This window comes from Leptopilina heterotoma, unplaced genomic scaffold (assembly GCF_015476425.1).
Source record: "Leptopilina heterotoma isolate Lh14 unplaced genomic scaffold, ASM1547642v1 Lhet_135, whole genome shotgun sequence".
NCBI classification, from domain to species: domain Eukaryota; kingdom Metazoa; phylum Arthropoda; class Insecta; order Hymenoptera; family Figitidae; genus Leptopilina; species Leptopilina heterotoma.
In genome coordinates, this window is record NW_025110854.1 from 296788 (window position 1) to 314792 (window position 18005).

Below are 18005 nucleotides of genomic sequence, written 5' to 3' on the forward strand. Positions count from 1 at the left end.
TTTAGTACAAATCTTAAAAAATTCGCAATATAGGAAATAATTGCTAGTTAGTAATAGATATAATAATAAAAAGATTTAGTTAAAATGTTGAACAACCATCAACTTTGATACTAAAGTGAAGGGAAGAAAGGCGGAAAATTTTAGAGCGATTTATCATTTAGAAGGACTTGCCGGTATTTAACTTAAACTATTTCAAATGTGTATATTATTTAATTATAGCACTTAGCTATTTCCATAATTTTTAAAAGAAAATAAACCATTTTTTTCCTAATTATTTTATAAACATCAACTTTGCTCTATGATCTTCAAAAAATATAATAAAAATTACTTTAATTTATTGTAAAATGGAATAAAAATGTATAAATATCATTCTTAAATTAAGTTAAAGCAAATCTATTGCTTCGTCATAATTCACTGAATTAAATTTTTAATATACAACACGTTTCTGTTCAAATTAAAAAAATTAATTTATAACATTAAAATGTTATTATTTACTGCTATATATCAAATTCTGAAGACTATTTACAAAGAATCAATAATTTTTAAATATAATTTTTACCAAAAGAAATTGGTTTAATTATTGGAATCGATGTTTGAGTGACATTTACTTATTTTCATAGTCCAATTTGTTTTTCTCACTTTCAATTGCGTTAACTGAAAAAGACACATATGGCGCACTACTGCAGAACCAATCCCAATTTTGAGAAAATAGGTGAAATATTTTATCAACTTTCCGTCATAATTTCAGAATAAGATACTATATTTTGTATTTTCTATAAATTAGCAGACTTCCATATTTCAAGGGAAACCTTTTACTTCATCTTTTATAAAATTAAATTTAATGATTTTAATATCACCTTAATCTTATTTAAAAGCGTAAATTACTATAACCTACATTAATGTCATTTTTAAATACATCGTTCACCCCAAGTCGAATGAACATATGTTTAAAAAACACTAGCAACCATTCGCTAACTTCTTGCTGCTTTTTTTAAATAAAATTAGGAATTTTAAAAATAATAAAATTTGACAATTTTTTATAATTTAAATTTTTGTTTGATAACACTAAAAAAATTCAATTTTGGAAAAATTACAAATAATTTCAGAAATTCAATTATTTTCAAAAAAAAAATAAAATTCAACTATATTCAAAATTTAAAAAAAATTCTCGTAAAAATCCCAATTATCTTTATAAATAACAATATTCTTCTCCAAAGTTTAATTATTTTCATAAATGGCAAAAAAATTCTTGTCCTAATTTCAATTATTTTCAAAAATTTTTCTAATTTCAATGATTTTCAATATCTACTATTTTAATAAAATTTCCTAAAAAGAATTCAATTATTTGAAAAAAAATTTTAATAAAATTGTATGCAAACATTTAATTATTTTCATAAATAATAAAAATTTCACAGAAATTCAATTATTAATTATTAAAATGATGAAAATAATTTTGATGAAGTTACACTAACAATATTCTTATAATATAAAATAATGATTTTATCTCTTGGTTATCTTTAATTATTATAAAACATGAATAAATCGATCACTCCGAGTCGAAGACTCGGAGGTATTGATATCGTCATGTTTTATAACAATACTTTTATAATTTGTTTAATTTAAAAAAGGTTTGAATTTGAAATTTTTGAATGTCTTAATTCCTGTGGAAAGACTGTTTAACAATTTTCAAATTTTATTTAGAAGTTAAGAACTTCAAGGAAAATAACTGAATTCTCGCAAAGAATTTTATTAAAATTTTTATAAATCTTAATTAAATTCTTTTGAAGAATTTCTTTGCATTTTTTTTTTGAAACTAATGGAGTTTCTTTAATAATTTTAATTGAAAATGATTGAATTCCAGCAAAGGATTTTACTATTTATAAAAATAATTTAATTATTGCGAAGAATTTTACTATTTATAAAAATAATTGAAATTTTTCGAAGAATTTATTAAAATTTTAAGAAATAATTAAATTGTTATTAATAATTTTATATAAATATTTCTTTGGAATTTTTTTCCTTTTTATTATTTTTTGAAAATAATTAAATTCTTTCGTGTAGTTTTATTTAAATTTGATTAAAAATAATTTAATTTCTGCAAAGAATTTTTGCATTTACATATAAAAATAGTTGAATTGTTTCGAAGAATTTATTAAAATTTTAGGAAATAATTAAAATATTTATGGAAATATTTTTAAATATTTGAATTCATCCGAGGAATTTAATTAAAATTATTTTGAAAATAATTGAATTCCTGCAAAGAATTTAACTATTTATAAAATTAATTTAATTCTTGCGAAGAATTTAACTATTTATAAAAATAATTTAATTTTTTCGAAGGATTTATTAAAATTTTAGAAAATAATTGAATTCTTTCATAAAATTTTACTAAAATTTTTAAAAATATGAACAGTAATAATTAATGTTGTACTTAATAAGTGAATTTTTAAAATTTTGATTATGAAATTATTTAAAAAATTTATATTTGAAAATAAAAAATTTTGTAATTTGCATAACAATAATAAATTCAATATCACTTTCCGCGCGTAACATTTGCTAATAATAATATAAACTTCTAAAATAATAATAAGTAACTTCCAAAATGTTTTTTAAACATACGTTCATTCGACTTGGGGCGAACGACATAATTTCGAATACGAAAAATTTTTTCAATACAACTGTATTTATAAATCCAACATATAATTAATAATAATCAATTAATAAGTTGATTACATGTAAGTATTGGACGTATGAATACAACCGAAAAATAAAAAGTTTCTATAGAAATGTTCGCCATGTATTAATTTTATTTAATTAATAAATTAGAAGTAATATTAAGAATTTTAAAGGTCTTTGTTTTAAAATAACGTATTCTAAAACTCGACGCACAAAATGCAGCGTCCATTTAATTGTAAAAAGTATTTAAAAAGCATTCCCAAATTTGATAGTGCTTTAGAATTGAATAAGTGTAAAATGGAAGCAGCTTGGCAATCAGAGATTTTTAATTTAATAAAAAGAAAAAAAGTAATTTGAAAATTTTTGTTTAAATTATATATATATTGTAGAAAAAATGTGAATGTAAGGCTGAGGCAGTAAATATTTTTAGTTCAGAACATAATGCGAAGAGACAAAGGTCGAATGGTATAGAAAAAGAGTAATCGTGCGATGCATCCAGCCTTTCTCTTTTTTTATAATTTGCTATAGGTCTTTCGCTGCTTGAAGAAAGAAGTGCGTTATTTAAAGATTTATTTTCAAAAGTTTTCATTTTTAGATTTTTTGAAATTTCTTTTTCGGGCGTTAAAGATTCCCAAATTGGGTTCAAAAAATATAGAAGAAAATCTTAGGAAAGCAGAGTTCCGAAAAATATATTAATATTAGAGACAGCTTACCTTGACTTTAATAATATGACCCTAATCGATGGGTTATTCGGTCAGTGGTAAAAGTTTCAAGTGCGATTAGAGAAAACCAAACCAAACATTTAATCATTTCCTCTCGTTAAAAAATAATTCTTTCCTAACAAATTTAAATGTTTTTTTTTCTTTTTGTTAATAAAAACTTACTTTCACAAAAATAGCTACTTATAAATTTTCAACTTGCAAGAAATATATTTACAAGTATTTTTAACAAGAAGAATCGATTATATAAAATTAGAACTGAAAAAATTTAATTTGAAAGTTAGAAGCATATTATAGTTTACTAATAGTACCGATGATTTGATATAGTGTTTCCTTTTCATAACTAATCCTAATATGTGTCACCTTTTAAATAAACTTTCCTAAAAGTAGTTTTCATTGAATTCTTAAACTATTAAACTATTATGTTCATGAAAATAGTTTATGAATGAATCTATTTTAAATATATTATATATATTATTACATTCTATAAATGAAAGAGTCTAAAAGTAAGTATCGCAGTTATCGTCGCCAGAATTGGCGATTAGAGGCATTTGTCATAGAGTAATTGTGGAAAAAGTTAATAGAAATATAAAAATATATACGAAACTGAAATTAACAATGTAAATTCATTTATAATTTATTTATGAGGAAAAATCACGCGTTTTGACAATCTCTTATAACATTTGAAAACCATTTTTTTAATTTTGATAGGTTTTGATAGGTCTTTTTATGAACTGGATATTTCGATAATTTATATTTAACTTTAGAAAGTAAATTACATTTTTTAGTTAGAGAGAAACCTGAATTAAGAGGAAAATTTTTTATTTTGGTTTTCTCTTAATGGCAATGGTCCACAAAGTCTTATCAAAATCATATTTTCCTAAAGTTAAATATATTCGTTTTACAAGAACAGCAGATTGCCAACACAAAGTACTTTTGCGCCACTTTGAAATTTTTTCATAAATTCTTGCTAGTAAGAAAAAGTAAAAATGCACAAGTCTGTTGAATTTCAATGCCAGTTTCAGTTTTGTTTGATAGAAAATAAGTAAAAGAATTGTGTAAGGTTTATCAAAAAAATGTCGTTGTCATTTGATAATAAGTGAAATGCTAATGAAATGGATGACAATTTGAGAAAGATACAACGACAAAATTTTTTGATTGAGAACCTTGTTGAAATGTGGGATTTTGTGATATGTTGTTGAAATGTTTTACCTTTCGTTAACTAGCTTGTCAGTGAAGGGGTTTCGTGGCTGTCGCTTCATAATATCGCTCTCTGCCTCCTCGTAGGCTAGTGAGATGGCGGGTACCTGATGTCATATTTATTAAGAAGCTCAATGAAAATGTTAAAATATATTAATCAAATCAATTGATAATTTTAATCCCGATGAGAGAATTGCGTTTTTAAGAAGAAAAAATTACAACATTTTTCCAAGTCTACAACGATATGAATTGTCAGATTATTCATTTTTCAATGATTTTTACTGATTATAATTTAGTTTATTAAAAAAACAAAAAAAAAAATTACCTTGCATCAAAAAACGATAGGAGGGACATACAAAATAAATAAAATTATACCATTTTTCCAATTTTCTTAAGATACTACAGGTACACATCTTATCATTCAATAGATGACATCTTTTATCTGCGCGCGGCGACACCTTAATTAGGTAGTCCTATTATTATTAAGTGGGAAGGAGAGTGAAGAATTTAAGATGGGCTTAAACCGATAGTCTATTGAATAAAATTTTCATACCTAAGTTATAAAATTGCAAATTTTCTATACATATAAGAGTAATAGCAACAACTACTTATCCTTACTTCCAGGGCTCGAACCAGTGAAAGTATTTAAAAATACGGACTTTACGGACAAAAATGAAAAATTACGAACTATTTACGGACCAATTGTTGACAAAAATGTAACCAGTCAGAGTCAAATAAGAGAACATTTTACTTAAAACTATAAATTAAATTTTTCATAACTATAAAACATGAAGATATTGATAACTCCGAGTCGAAGACTCGGAGTGATCGATTTCTTCATGTTTTATAATAATTAAAGATGACAGAGTGATAAAATCATTATCAAATTCAATTATTATTTTCAAGAATTTTTAACTAAAATTCTTCTTAAAATCGATTATTTTTAATAATTTTCTAAAAAGTTCTTTGACAATTTTCAAATCCATTTGTTTACAATATTCAATTTTACAAAATTTCAATTATTCGCAAATTCTTCAATTAAATATATATATAAGAAAATAAAAACTTTAAATAATGTAAAAAAAATCCGCAATCAAACTTTCTCAAAAACAAAAAATTAATTCCACAGAATTGTTAGTTAAAAATATGAAAAATTCAAATTTTCAAAGATTTTAATCTGAAACCTTTTCAAAATTCAATTATTTCTAAAAATTTATGCTCTAATGCTTTTAATATTCAATAATAATCTAAAATTTTAACTGAAATCCATTTTTAAATTAATTTTTATTAGAAAATTCTACGAGAATTCAATTATTTAAATACAAAATTAAATAATTCATTGAATAATTGAATGTTTCTTAAAATTGAATTCTCATTTTTAAAATAATTGAATTCATTAAAATTGTATTAAAAATAATTGAAATTCTGCAATGAGTTTTATTATTTATGAAAATAATTGAATTCCTAATAAGATTTTTATTATTTACCAAAATAATTGAATCCCTGAAAAAATTTTATTATTTATTAAAATAATTGAATGATTGCGAAGAGATTTATAAAAAAATTTGTAAATAATGAAATTTTTATTATTTTTTGAAAATAATGAAAGATTTGTGTAGAATTTTATTAAATTTTTTTTTAAATAATTTAATTCTTTTAAAAAATTTTATTAAGTACCTATTAAAAATCATTGAATTGAAGAAAATTTTTGAAAATAATTGAAATTTTTCAAAGAATTTTATTAAAATTTTTGAAAATAATTGAATTTTGGAGAAGAATTTAATTATTTCTAATAATAATTGAAATTTTAACTAGAATTTAAAAAAAATTTTAAACATAATTGAATTTTTGCCAAGAATTTTATTACTTTTGAAAATAATTGAATTCTTACAATCATTTGTAATTTCTCTAAAATTATCCAAATTTACGGACCTTTTTTAAAAAAATGGACTTTTACGGACTTTTAACTATAAAAAATTATAGATAATAATTCAAAAATTCCTAACTGGATGGTTTTGTGATAAAAATCCGTTTGAAATAAAGTTCAAATTCTGACCGATCATTATCTTTCCTATCACAACAACTATCTCTATTATTCAGAACGTAGTCAAGTTTTCGATGCAAGGTTATGAAAGATTCACCCAATTTTCTTTTGTATCACTTGAAAAAAGCAAGATACTCTGGTAGAGCATTTTTCACTTGAAAATAAATTTCCGCTTTAAAAATAAGAGAATGCTATTAACAGAAAAAATCATTGGAACATAGATAACCTGACAATTTTCATAGACAGAGTAGATCGCGTAATGTTTCAAAGTGGAATGTCTATTCTCAAAAGTTTAAAAATACTTAATCATAAATAATAAACAATAAGCAACTTAAAAACAGGGATAACGTGTCAGTGGAACAAGTAGAAGGATTTATTGGGAAAGAATGTAGTTGGGAGCCTCCCAAATCTTTTGTTCTGAAAATAATTCTGAAAAAAGAAAAATCGCATTAATCATCCTTTGAGAAGATTCCTTGACGCCTGTTATGCAGAATCTATAAAGTGGAAATAAAATATCAATGAACACTGAGAATGTATCGAGACAAAGTGTAGCTACTTGATAGCGATACCGCTAATACGGGAGCTTCTTCTGGCGAAAAGCTAAAGACTTCAAATCAAAGAGACGCAAAATGAAGAAAATAATATGTAAAAGTGGGGAATCTAGCTATTTTCAATGTCCATAAACCTTTCATTGACGAGATTGTCCATATATGGATTTCGTGGTCTTCTCTTCATAATGTCCGACTCTGCTTGTTCATAGGCCAAGGAAATGGCCGGCACCTGACAATCAGCGAAGGACAGGACATTTCAATGCAATAATAATTTTTGACTCTAGACAGATATCTTTTGGCTTTAATTAAGAGATAAATGAAAAAGAAACGAATTTGAAGAACCTGTTAAAAAGCTGTGTAAATACAAGACTCCATTGAAATAGTTTATAAAGTTTTGTAAATCTGTTGACGTACATGTGAACAGCACTTACCATATCAGTTCCCAAATCGATGCAAAGAATCGTAACGGTACCAAGTGGCAGGGGAATGTCGCAAAGAATGAAGGCCAAGAAAGGAGAAATCTCAGGAATGTTGGAAGTTAAAGTGTAAGCGATAGACTTCTTCAAATTATCGAAGATTAATCGACCCTCTTCGACTCCTGTGACAATTGAAGCAAAATTATCATCCAGCAAAATCATGTCCGCAGCTTGTTTTGAGACGTCCGAACCGGCAATTCCCATGGCAACTCCAATGTCCGCTTTCTTCAAAGCAGGCGAGTCATTCACACCATCGCCTAAATAAAATAGACGATTAATCGATTGTCCTTAATTTTTCTGGCTACTTGAGTAACTCACCTGTTACCGCAACAATGGCACCCATTCTTTGGCAGCCCTCGACAATTATAAGCTTCTGCTGAGGCGAGGTACGAGCGAACACTATTTCGGTGTGATATCTGAGGATTTCGTCCAGCTGATCGGAGTTCAAATCCCTGAGATCACTTCCGTGGACCACTGCAGCTTTCGCTTCGCGGGGATTCACTTCGGAAACGGGAATGTTCAGCCGCTGAGCAATATCCTCAATTGTTTCATTACCTGATTGAAAAATATAAGTTCCATTATTTTCCTCATTAATTCATAAATTCAAACAAAAAAGGAGGAAACAAAAAAGGACGAACCTTCGGAGATAATTCCGACGGATTTGGCAATGGCTTTGGCAGTGATTGGATGATCACCAGTAACCATGATGACCTTGATACCAGCGGAACGACATTTTCCCACGGCATCTGGTACCGCAGCTCTGGGCGGATCAATCATTGACATAAGTCCCACAAATCGTAGTCCACTTGTAGGGAAGTTCGGATCGTCAGAGTTAAATTTGAAGCCTAGTGGGAATTTATCAGATGGCAGAAGAAAGTCGCAAAAGCCGAGAACTCGCTCTCCAAGTCCGCCGAGCTCGAGGTAGGCGTTGTTGAACGCTTCCTTCATTTCCTCATCAAGAACTTTCTCCTTTCCACTGATGAAGATTGTTGAGCAGCGATCCAAGATTCTCTCTGGTGCTCCCTTCATGACTAGCTGATGTCGAGGGTCATTTGGATCATCCGATTCGTGGACGGACACTTGGTACTTGTTCGTCGAGTTGAAGGGGACCTCGCACACTTTCTTGTTTCGCTTACGTATTCCCATCACGTCCCCAAGGGCGAGCTCCATACATTTGAGAAGGGCAGCCTCGGAAGCGTCACCATTCACGTCTCGCTTGAGAATTGGCACTCCATCTTGACCGGGCTTGAACTCGGCTCGATTGCAAAGCGTTGCGATCTTGGATAAAGCCTTGAATCCAGGACTTGTCCTGTCATACTGAACTCCAGATTGATCCTCGGTGGTGTCGGCCTCGATTATCTGGTTGTCGAACCACATGTGGGCAACAGTCATTCTGTTTTGGGTGAGAGTTCCGGTCTTGTCTGAACAAATAGTGGACGTCGATCCTAAAGTCTCGACGGCCTCGAGATTCTTAACGAGACAGTTCTTTGATGCCATTCTCTTGGCAGTGAGAGTGAGACATACCGTGACGGTCGCCAACAGACCTTCAGGCACATTAGCTACGATGATTCCAATAAGGAAGATGACCGCATCAAGCCAATGGTAACCCAAAATAAAGGCTATGACGAAGAAGGTAACGCCGAGGAACACGGCTACGCCGGTAATTAAATGAATAAAGTGATGGATTTCCTTGGCGATTGGAGTCTCACCAGTGTCGAGGCCGGACGCGAGACCGGCAATCCTTCCCATCACTGTTTGATCTCCACAACAGATGACAATACCTTTTGCAGTGCCTTCAACAGCATTTGTCGAGAAGAAAGCCAAGTTCTTCGTCTCCAAAGGATTCTCGTTCGTAAATTCCGGCGATCTTGATTGAGGCTCGGATTCTCCAGTTAACGAGCTGTTGTCTACCTACAATCAGAAAAAATCTCGCATAAATTTACATTATTTACATATAATTAAATTATCAATTATTATTCAATTATTCTACAGAAAAACTTTAAACAAGAAAATAATGGCGAGTGACCATACCTTAAATCCTCGAGATTCGATAATCCTAATATCAGCAGGGATCCTATCCCCGAATTTAACGTCCACAACGTCTCCCAAAACAATTTCCTCCGCTCTTAATGTAAGCTTTTCACCTTCTCTGATTACCGTGGCGAATTGGGGAACCATATTTTTGAACGACTCCATAATTTTACTAGATTTACTCTCCTGATAATACGAGAAAATTCCCGTCACTATCACGACAGCTGCAAGGACGATACCCAAATATAAGTTGTCGTCGTTAGGATCTTCGCTTGTCGAAGCCTGAATGGAATAAGCGATAAAACAGAGGATGGCGCCAATCCACAGGAGCAGGGCAAAACCTCCGAAGAGATTCTTGCAGAACTTGACCCATTCAGGTGTTTGTTTAGGTGGTGTGAGAGCATTCGGGCCGTCTCTTTCCAAATTCTCCTTCGCTTTTGCATGGCTAAGGCCCTATAATATTCATTTCAAATCATTTTTGCAATCGTTAAACAACATATTAAATTAATATTCAGATGTAGAGTTTCATTTAGACAACGTCATTTTATTTTAGTGCATTTTGAAATTTGAAATTTTCGAAAACAAAAATGATAATTCAAAATTATATAATTCAGGTATTACAAGGGGATATATTCTCTACTGTTCATAAAAATTAAAATCTAAATGTTTATAAAATCTCTGCTTATAATTCTGATATTATATATATAGTGGATAATTAAGTTTTTAATTTGGTATGAAAAGTTTTTTGAGTCAATAAAGAAGAATTTGAAATCAGGCTTTAAAAATACAAATAGCATTTTAGAATTTTTAAAATCTAGCAATTATTATGGTTTGAAAGAAATCTGTGTTCCACAGTAAAGAATGTTCCCTTGTTGGTCGAAAAAGGGGTGAATTATTGTATTGTTTTATTTGTTGTGTGTAGGATCACAACATTTCCCAGTAGATCAATTACAGTCGATTTTATTATTAAAGATTTTAATTTCAAATCTATTCCTGTAATTATTAAAATCCATTTACCAATAAAACTGAATACTGCTTAATTTTATTAAGGAAAGTCGTCATATGAAAGAATAAATTATATTTTTACATTTTTAGAAAGTTTGAACCTTAAAGAAATATTGCATTAAGCTATTTGTATTTCTCTAGAAACAAAGTTTTTCAAGTCACTGAATAAGATTTACCAAGAACACCTCAATCAATTGATTTTAGCCTTGGTTTACATGTTTATCCCACAACTCTCCTGTACTCAATTCCACAATTTTTTCTATTTCAAAACCATTCTACTTATAAAAAACGATCGTTAGAAAAGCGATTTTAGAGTAAATTTTAGTATGTAAATATTTAAAGATTTATAATAAGTTATAATATATTATTACGCTAATTACAAAGAGTACTTTATGAACTTTTTATTTTTCCAAATTTCAACTGGTTAGGATTTAACTTCGTATAAAACTTGTCAAATTTTTCAAAAACATAGATTTAGAACAATTTTATCTACCAATTCCATAAAATTTCCATAATAAATTATACAGGCCTACAGAAGCAAAGTTCAGATTTTTACTTGAGATATTAAGAGTTTTAGCTTAAGTGGAAATTGTCATTAGTGATGTGATTTGTTTTAATAAACAGGATTGCCACGCTTTTGCTCATTTCAAAATTCCCTGACTTTTCCAGATTTTCCAGGTTCAAAAACGGAATTTTTCCAGGTTTCTAAAACTATAAATTTATATTTTACAAAATTAAATAATTCCAATAAATTTTTACAAATACATGAAACTTTCATATAATACTGTATTCCGCATTGTTACATTAATCATTTTAAAATAAATATTTAATTATTATTTTTCCTTAGGAATTAAAATTCTTCAAACATTTTTGAAGTTAAACAACTTATAAAAAATTGTCATAAAACATGAAGAAATCGATCACTCCGAGTCGAAGACTCGAAGCAATCAATATCTTCATGTTCTATAATAATTAAAATTGATCGACTGATAAAATCATTATTTTATATTATAAGAATATTGTTACTCTAACTTATTCAAAATTACTTTCATCACTTCAATTTAATTATTGTATTCCAGAATTTTTAACTAAGATTCTTCTTTAAATTTATTATTTTTAATAATTTTTGAAAAATTTTTTTGAAAATTTTCAAATCCTTTTGTTTACAATTCAATTTTACAAAATATCATCGATTATTCGGATATTCTTCAATCAAATATATATTAGGAAATAAAAACTTCAAATAAATTTAAAAAAATTAAATCTACACAATTTTAAGTTAAAAGTATGAATAATTCAAACATTTAAAGATTATAATTTGAAACCTTATTTTCAAAATTCAATTATTTCTAAAAATTCAGCTATAATACTTTCTCTTAAAATTTGAATTAGTAAAAATGTTTACTAATTTATTTGAATTAGTCACTGACTTTTTGATTTTGAATTAGTAAATTTTACTATTAAATTAGTAGAAACGACTATTTATTAGTAAAATCTGCTAATTCAAAAGCAAAAAGTCAGTCACTAATTCAAATTAGAAAACATTTTTACGAATTCAAATTTAGAGAGTTTAAAAAAATTCAATTATTATCTAAAATTTTAACTGAAATTCATATTTAAATCCATTTTTAATAGAAAATTTTACGAGAATTCAATTATTTAAGTACAAAAATAAATAATTCATTGAAGAATTGAATGTTTCTTAAAATTGAACTCTCATAAAGAATTTTATCAAAAAATTTTTAAATAGGTAATTAAAAATCTTTTGACGAACAATTTTAATTTTCGAGAAATTAGATTAAAATTGTATTAAAAATAATTGAATCTTTGTAAAAAATTTGATTGAATTGAGAAATGTTTTTGAAAATAATTGAAATTTTGCCAAGAATTTCATTAAAATTTTTGAAAATAATTGAATTTTGGAGAAAATTTTTATTATTTATAAAGATAATTGAAATTTTGGAGAGAATTTTTTTTAAACTTTCGACCATAATTGAATTTTTGCGAAGAATGTTATTACTTTTGAAAATAATTGAATTCTTGAGACGAAGTTTTTTTAAAATTTCTTTTTAAATAATTGAATTTTTCTGTGAAATTTTATTGAAATAGTAAATATTGAAAATAATTGAATTATGATAAATTATTAAAATTAATTAAATTTCTACGTAGAATTTTATTAAAATTATTTTGAAAAAAAATAATTGAATTGTTGAAAAGAATTTCATTAAAATTATTGAAAATAATTTAATTCTTTTAAGAAATTGAATTTCTTTGAATAATTTTAATAAAACTTTTAAGAATAATTACATTTTTGAGAAATTCCTTTAAAATTGTATTAAAAATAATTGAAACTCTGCGATAAGTTTTATTATTTATGAAAATAGTTGAATCTCTTTAAAATAATTTATTATTTATGGAATATAATTGAATTATTGCGAAGAAATTTATAAAGATTTTGTAAATAATAGAATTTCTGTGAAATTTTTATTATTTAATTAATTCATTCAAAATTGAAATTTTACAGAATTTCAAATTACAATCTTTCAAGTTTATCTATTTATGCAAATTTTAAACGCAACTCTTTTAAAATTTAATTAATTTTGAAATATTTAAGTAAAATTAGATTTTAAGAATAAGCACAATTAGAAAACAATAAATTTCCAGGATTCCGATCAAAATTCCCTGACTTTTCAAGGTCTTTTTCAAGGTTTATAAAATTCTCTGACATTTTCAGGTTTTCTAGGTTGTGTGGCAACCCTGATAAAAAATAGTAAAAATTGAGGGGCTGGATTCTATAAGGGGATGCGCGCCATTTACTTAACATTGCGTCTATCCCTTTATAGAATCCAGCCCCTCAATTGCTTTGATTACAATTGAGCATTTGGTTCGAATAATAAAAAAAGCAGTGAACACCTCTGGACCACCCAGTTAAAAATCCCTGTACAAGATCTTTTACGTGACCAGTAGCGGAAATTGAAACAGTGAAAATGTACATGAAATCATGAATAATAAGGCACAAAAATTTGTCCATTCCAGATCATTTACTAGTTTACGTATATGTCCGTGCATCAGTTCCTGTATGAAAAAGTTTATTCTAACAAATTTTACAAAATTGTAAACCCATATTATACCATCTTATTGTCCTTGCATTGTAAAATCAACTGCGCAGCCACAAATGCGTAAGAAAACTATTGCGCTGCCTTCAAAGTTTAACAAAATTTGGTTTTAGGTGAAGAAAAACTGGAACAAGTAAATGTATGTGAACATGTACAAGTTCTACAATAGAAAAATTTCGTTTAAGATGAAGAAAAACTGATGCAAAAAAGTATAAGTTCCTTAAGGGGTTACGTACTTTTATAGGATTTTCAAAAAATCGATTTTTTTAAAAATGCATTTTCTAAAAGTATACCATTTCAAAAGTATTCTCTGAAAATTTGAGACAAATCGGACTATTATTTATGGAGATATAGAATTTTGAATGGAGCCGTCTCATCCGTTACTGTGGCTAGGCGGCGGGATTCAAAACTTTGAACTCGTTTTTCTCAAAACCATGTTTTGGGAGTTGGTGATCACTGTAACTTGAGAACGGCTTTACCGATCGGTTTGAAATTTTTACCACTTATTTGTTATATAATTGGCCGGTACTTGAACAAAGGATTTTTTTTTTTTACAATAATTTTTTTTATAGCTAAAAATGTGAGTAAAATTTTTGTCAAAAAACAATTTTTGACTTTCAACATCCGCCATTTTGCAAAAAATCAAAATTTTTCAAATCCCTTCGTTCAAGTATCGCATTATATCATTACCTAACGATTTCTTCTTCACGATTTGATTTTAGATGATCCAGTCAAGAGATAGCGTGATCACCGCGAAACCATTTTTATTTAAGGAGCTCACGCAAATGTTTTATCATTCGCATAATTCTTTATATTTATGGACTATAATTTTAGAAAATTTTCTTGAAATATATATATATATATATATATATTTTATGTGGAAAAAGATTTGTTATTAATTATTTTAAAGTGTGGCCAAAAAAAATTCCTAAAAAAACAGCTTTTTTTGAAGCTCTAACTGTACGTAACCCCTTAATGGAAAAATTTTTCATACGTGATCATGTACTGTTTCAAGTACGCTTTCAGTGTTCTAATTTCCTTAACTGGTTACGTACAAGATCTTGTACCTATATAAGAATGTCTAAGATCTTGTACAGGGATTTTCAACTTGCGACCACGTGTAGGGCGAATTATTCGATCCAAATGTTCAATTGTAAAAGAATATGAAATTAATGCTATTACTATTAATTTACTACAAAGAATCAATTTGGTTGGTACAAGCAATAATTTATAAGAGATAAAATAGTTTGAATATTTTCTATTTTTCTTTTGTAATGTATTCATAACATTTTGAATAAAGTATTGCATAATTTTTAATCTTTCATATAATTGTAACTATACAAATTTATTTACTATTATTCTCATAGGAAGAAAATACAACAGTAATGAAGGCCTCCACATGCGGGCAGAAATAAAAGTTTTTCTTATGTATAATTTCGTACCCAAATGACCTGTAAGTTTGCATAAAACTTGCAGGAAAAGCTTGTTGTAAGTAGCAAAATGTTTTCCCAAGTTTGCTTTAAGTTACCTTCAAGCTTACAGGTTACTTGGGTATTGTTATTCTGTAACATTTAAGTTTGTAATTTATTTTATTTAAAAGTTTAAAAAAAAACGTTTTTCGTGAGATTTGTAAATATTTTTCTTTCATTTCGCAGAGTAATTCGCAGAGTAATTCATTTCTATCCCATGTAAAAATATATTAGTTTTAAAAACTACCTAATAATTTTTAAAGACGTAAATTTTTATTGATTTTGGTTTTAAATTTTAATGTAAGTATTTTTTAGAGTTCTGATTTTTACTTTTTATTATTTGAGTATTTAATATCCATGTGATACTTTTATCCCCATGAGATAGATTCATGAAGTGAACACCCAAAATGCACGTTACAGTATAGTACCACTTGGAAGTGGTTTTAAAATCGTTAAAAATTAAAAATAAGGTGCGCATAGTGACGATAAATCATTTTTTTTAATATGGCAAGACTTATAACAAACAGAATCACAACCAGGTACTGTGTTTGTAAGAAGGCAGTTCACAATAATTGTTTCTGTGTTTCTGTCGATTTCTATCGAATGATTCTGAATAAATTATTTTAATTAAAAAAATGCCACAAAAACTTCATTTTAAAATAAAATTGTTAATGAATTTCAATAAATGGGTATAATTAAAATGAAAATGGTATTTTCATGTCCTGCCCGAAAATCTGGAATACTATATTTCTTTATATGAACAGATATCAAATCATTTAGTAAAAATTGTAAAATTTTTAATATAGAAGGATGCTATATTTTTAGATTCTAATTAAGGGTTCACAGGCAATAAGGGGACGCACAGGATTTTCGTTAATCCCTCGCGCAGCCGCTGATTCGCTGTACGCGGGAACTTTCACTTTCATGCGTACCCCTTATTGCACGTGAACCCTCAATTACTTTGTAAATATAACTATAATAAATAAATAAATAATTTGTAAATAGTGTTTAAATAAATTATGATTTTATATTACGTTAGGGGCGCATGAATATCCCATAAAAATTATTTGTTAGAATATATAATAGATAGAATTTTATTAGATATACAATTTTCATATAGCTGATTTAAAAAATTTCAATTTTAAATTAGCATCAAGATTTACATAGTAAAAATTTTACTTAAGGTATTTGTCGCGTAAATTCGTTTTCGACAGAATTTTTTTAAATTTCACATAATTATTCTTTGGATATTTACCTACAAAATAAGGCCTATTAAAATAAAATTGACCGTCTGTAAGTCTCAAAAAATGAAATCAAAGTTTCGATTTTTAACATGTACGGTATAGGAAAATCATATGAAAACCACAGATTTTTAATTTCTGCACTTATACTAATCGACAGATTTTTTAGAAAAACTAAAGTTTTATTTATTGAACCAAAATGAACTTTTATAAAAAAAATGAAAATTTTTCACCGTCTTGTTTAAAAGATATTTAACATCAAACTTGAAAAATTATTTTAACATTTACTGTAAATGACAGGTGAATTTGTAAACGTGGCAATAGCGCTTGTTAAATACTACAGCTTGTCTGCCACTTTTGGCGCGAAATTTTAAAGACGGCCATACGCCAAACTTGCGACGTTGCCACGATCGTTTTTGCATGCGAGAGGTTATGAATATACTTTGAGAACATCTGTGTGTCAAACTGTACGTCGGCAAAAGTTTTTCGGAAACTCGCATTCATAATCGTTTCATAAGTACAGTCAACGGATACAAACTTTTGACAGTGACCAGTCCCGCGACAAATACCTTAACAGAATATAAGGCCACCGAATTTTTATTTAACAGAATCTTCAATTGATTAAAGTTTTAATAAATATTCTTTTAATTTAAAAGAAATGTAATCTAATCGAATTCTAATTTAGAAAAATTTGATTTAGCTGAATTTAAGTGAGTCGAACTTTTAAATGTCATAAATTCTATTACATCCAATCTCAATTTGTCCGAATTTTCATTTGCCCAAATTATCACTTAGTAGAACTATTAAAATGCCGAAATATCAAATACAAATGACAGAATTTCCATTTGTCCGAACAAACATCCGGCAGAAAGGTTTTAGCGTCAGTTTTAAAATTTACCAAACACTATTTTCTTCATAATTTCCGATTGGTCAATTTTAAAATTGTCGCTGAAACTTTTCTGCCGAGTGTTTTTTCGGATAAAAATGGAAATTCTATCAATTGATATTTCGGCATTTTATGAGTTATTTTTTATATATATTCTGTTAAGTAAAATTTTTATTTTATATAAAAATTGGCGTTAATTTAATATCGAATTTTTAAAAATCAGCTATGTGAATGTTCTGTCTAATAAAATTCAGTTTCATAAATATTCTAACTAAAAATTTGTATGGGATATTCATGCGCCCCTCAGGTTATTGTTGGCATCAAAAACTTTTAACGTATTAATGAATTTTTATAATAATTGTTATGCAATTTCATAAAGGGTGATCAAAGTTTTTTGAAATAAAATTCTCAACATTTGAACAAGATAACCTAAAAAAAAATTGAAAAAAGTTAAGGAATACTTACGTTTTCGGGGTGCGACTGAAATCTCTGATATAACTCTTCGGGGGAAATTTTGTGAAAGTCTATATCCAACTCTTGTTTGAGGTCATCCAGATTATCCCCCCTTTTCTTCGGGGTCTTCCGCCGCGA

At 27.5% G+C, this 18005-nt stretch overlaps 1 protein-coding gene across 6 annotated transcripts in view; it reads right to left on the reverse strand.

The window, feature by feature from the left end:
* LOC122497701 (sodium/potassium-transporting ATPase subunit alpha) overlaps window positions 1-18005 on the reverse strand; it is a 102257-nt gene that overhangs the window by 20141 nt on the left and 64111 nt on the right. For 5 of the 6 annotated variants that reach the window (XM_043604966.1, XM_043604970.1, XM_043604968.1 and 2 more), the window contains 6 exons: window positions 17880-18005; window positions 9698-10150; window positions 8305-9577; window positions 7985-8221; window positions 7622-7923; window positions 4608-4702 (listed from right to left, as the gene is read on the reverse strand). In XM_043604966.1, coding sequence (XP_043460901.1) covers window positions 4608-4702; window positions 7622-7923; window positions 7985-8221; window positions 8305-9577; window positions 9698-10150; window positions 17880-18005 — 2486 coding nt within the window. The remainder of the gene's footprint in view (window positions 1-4607; window positions 4703-7621; window positions 7924-7984; window positions 8222-8304; window positions 9578-9697; window positions 10151-17879) is intronic. The other variant, XM_043604967.1, reaches the window with a different exon arrangement.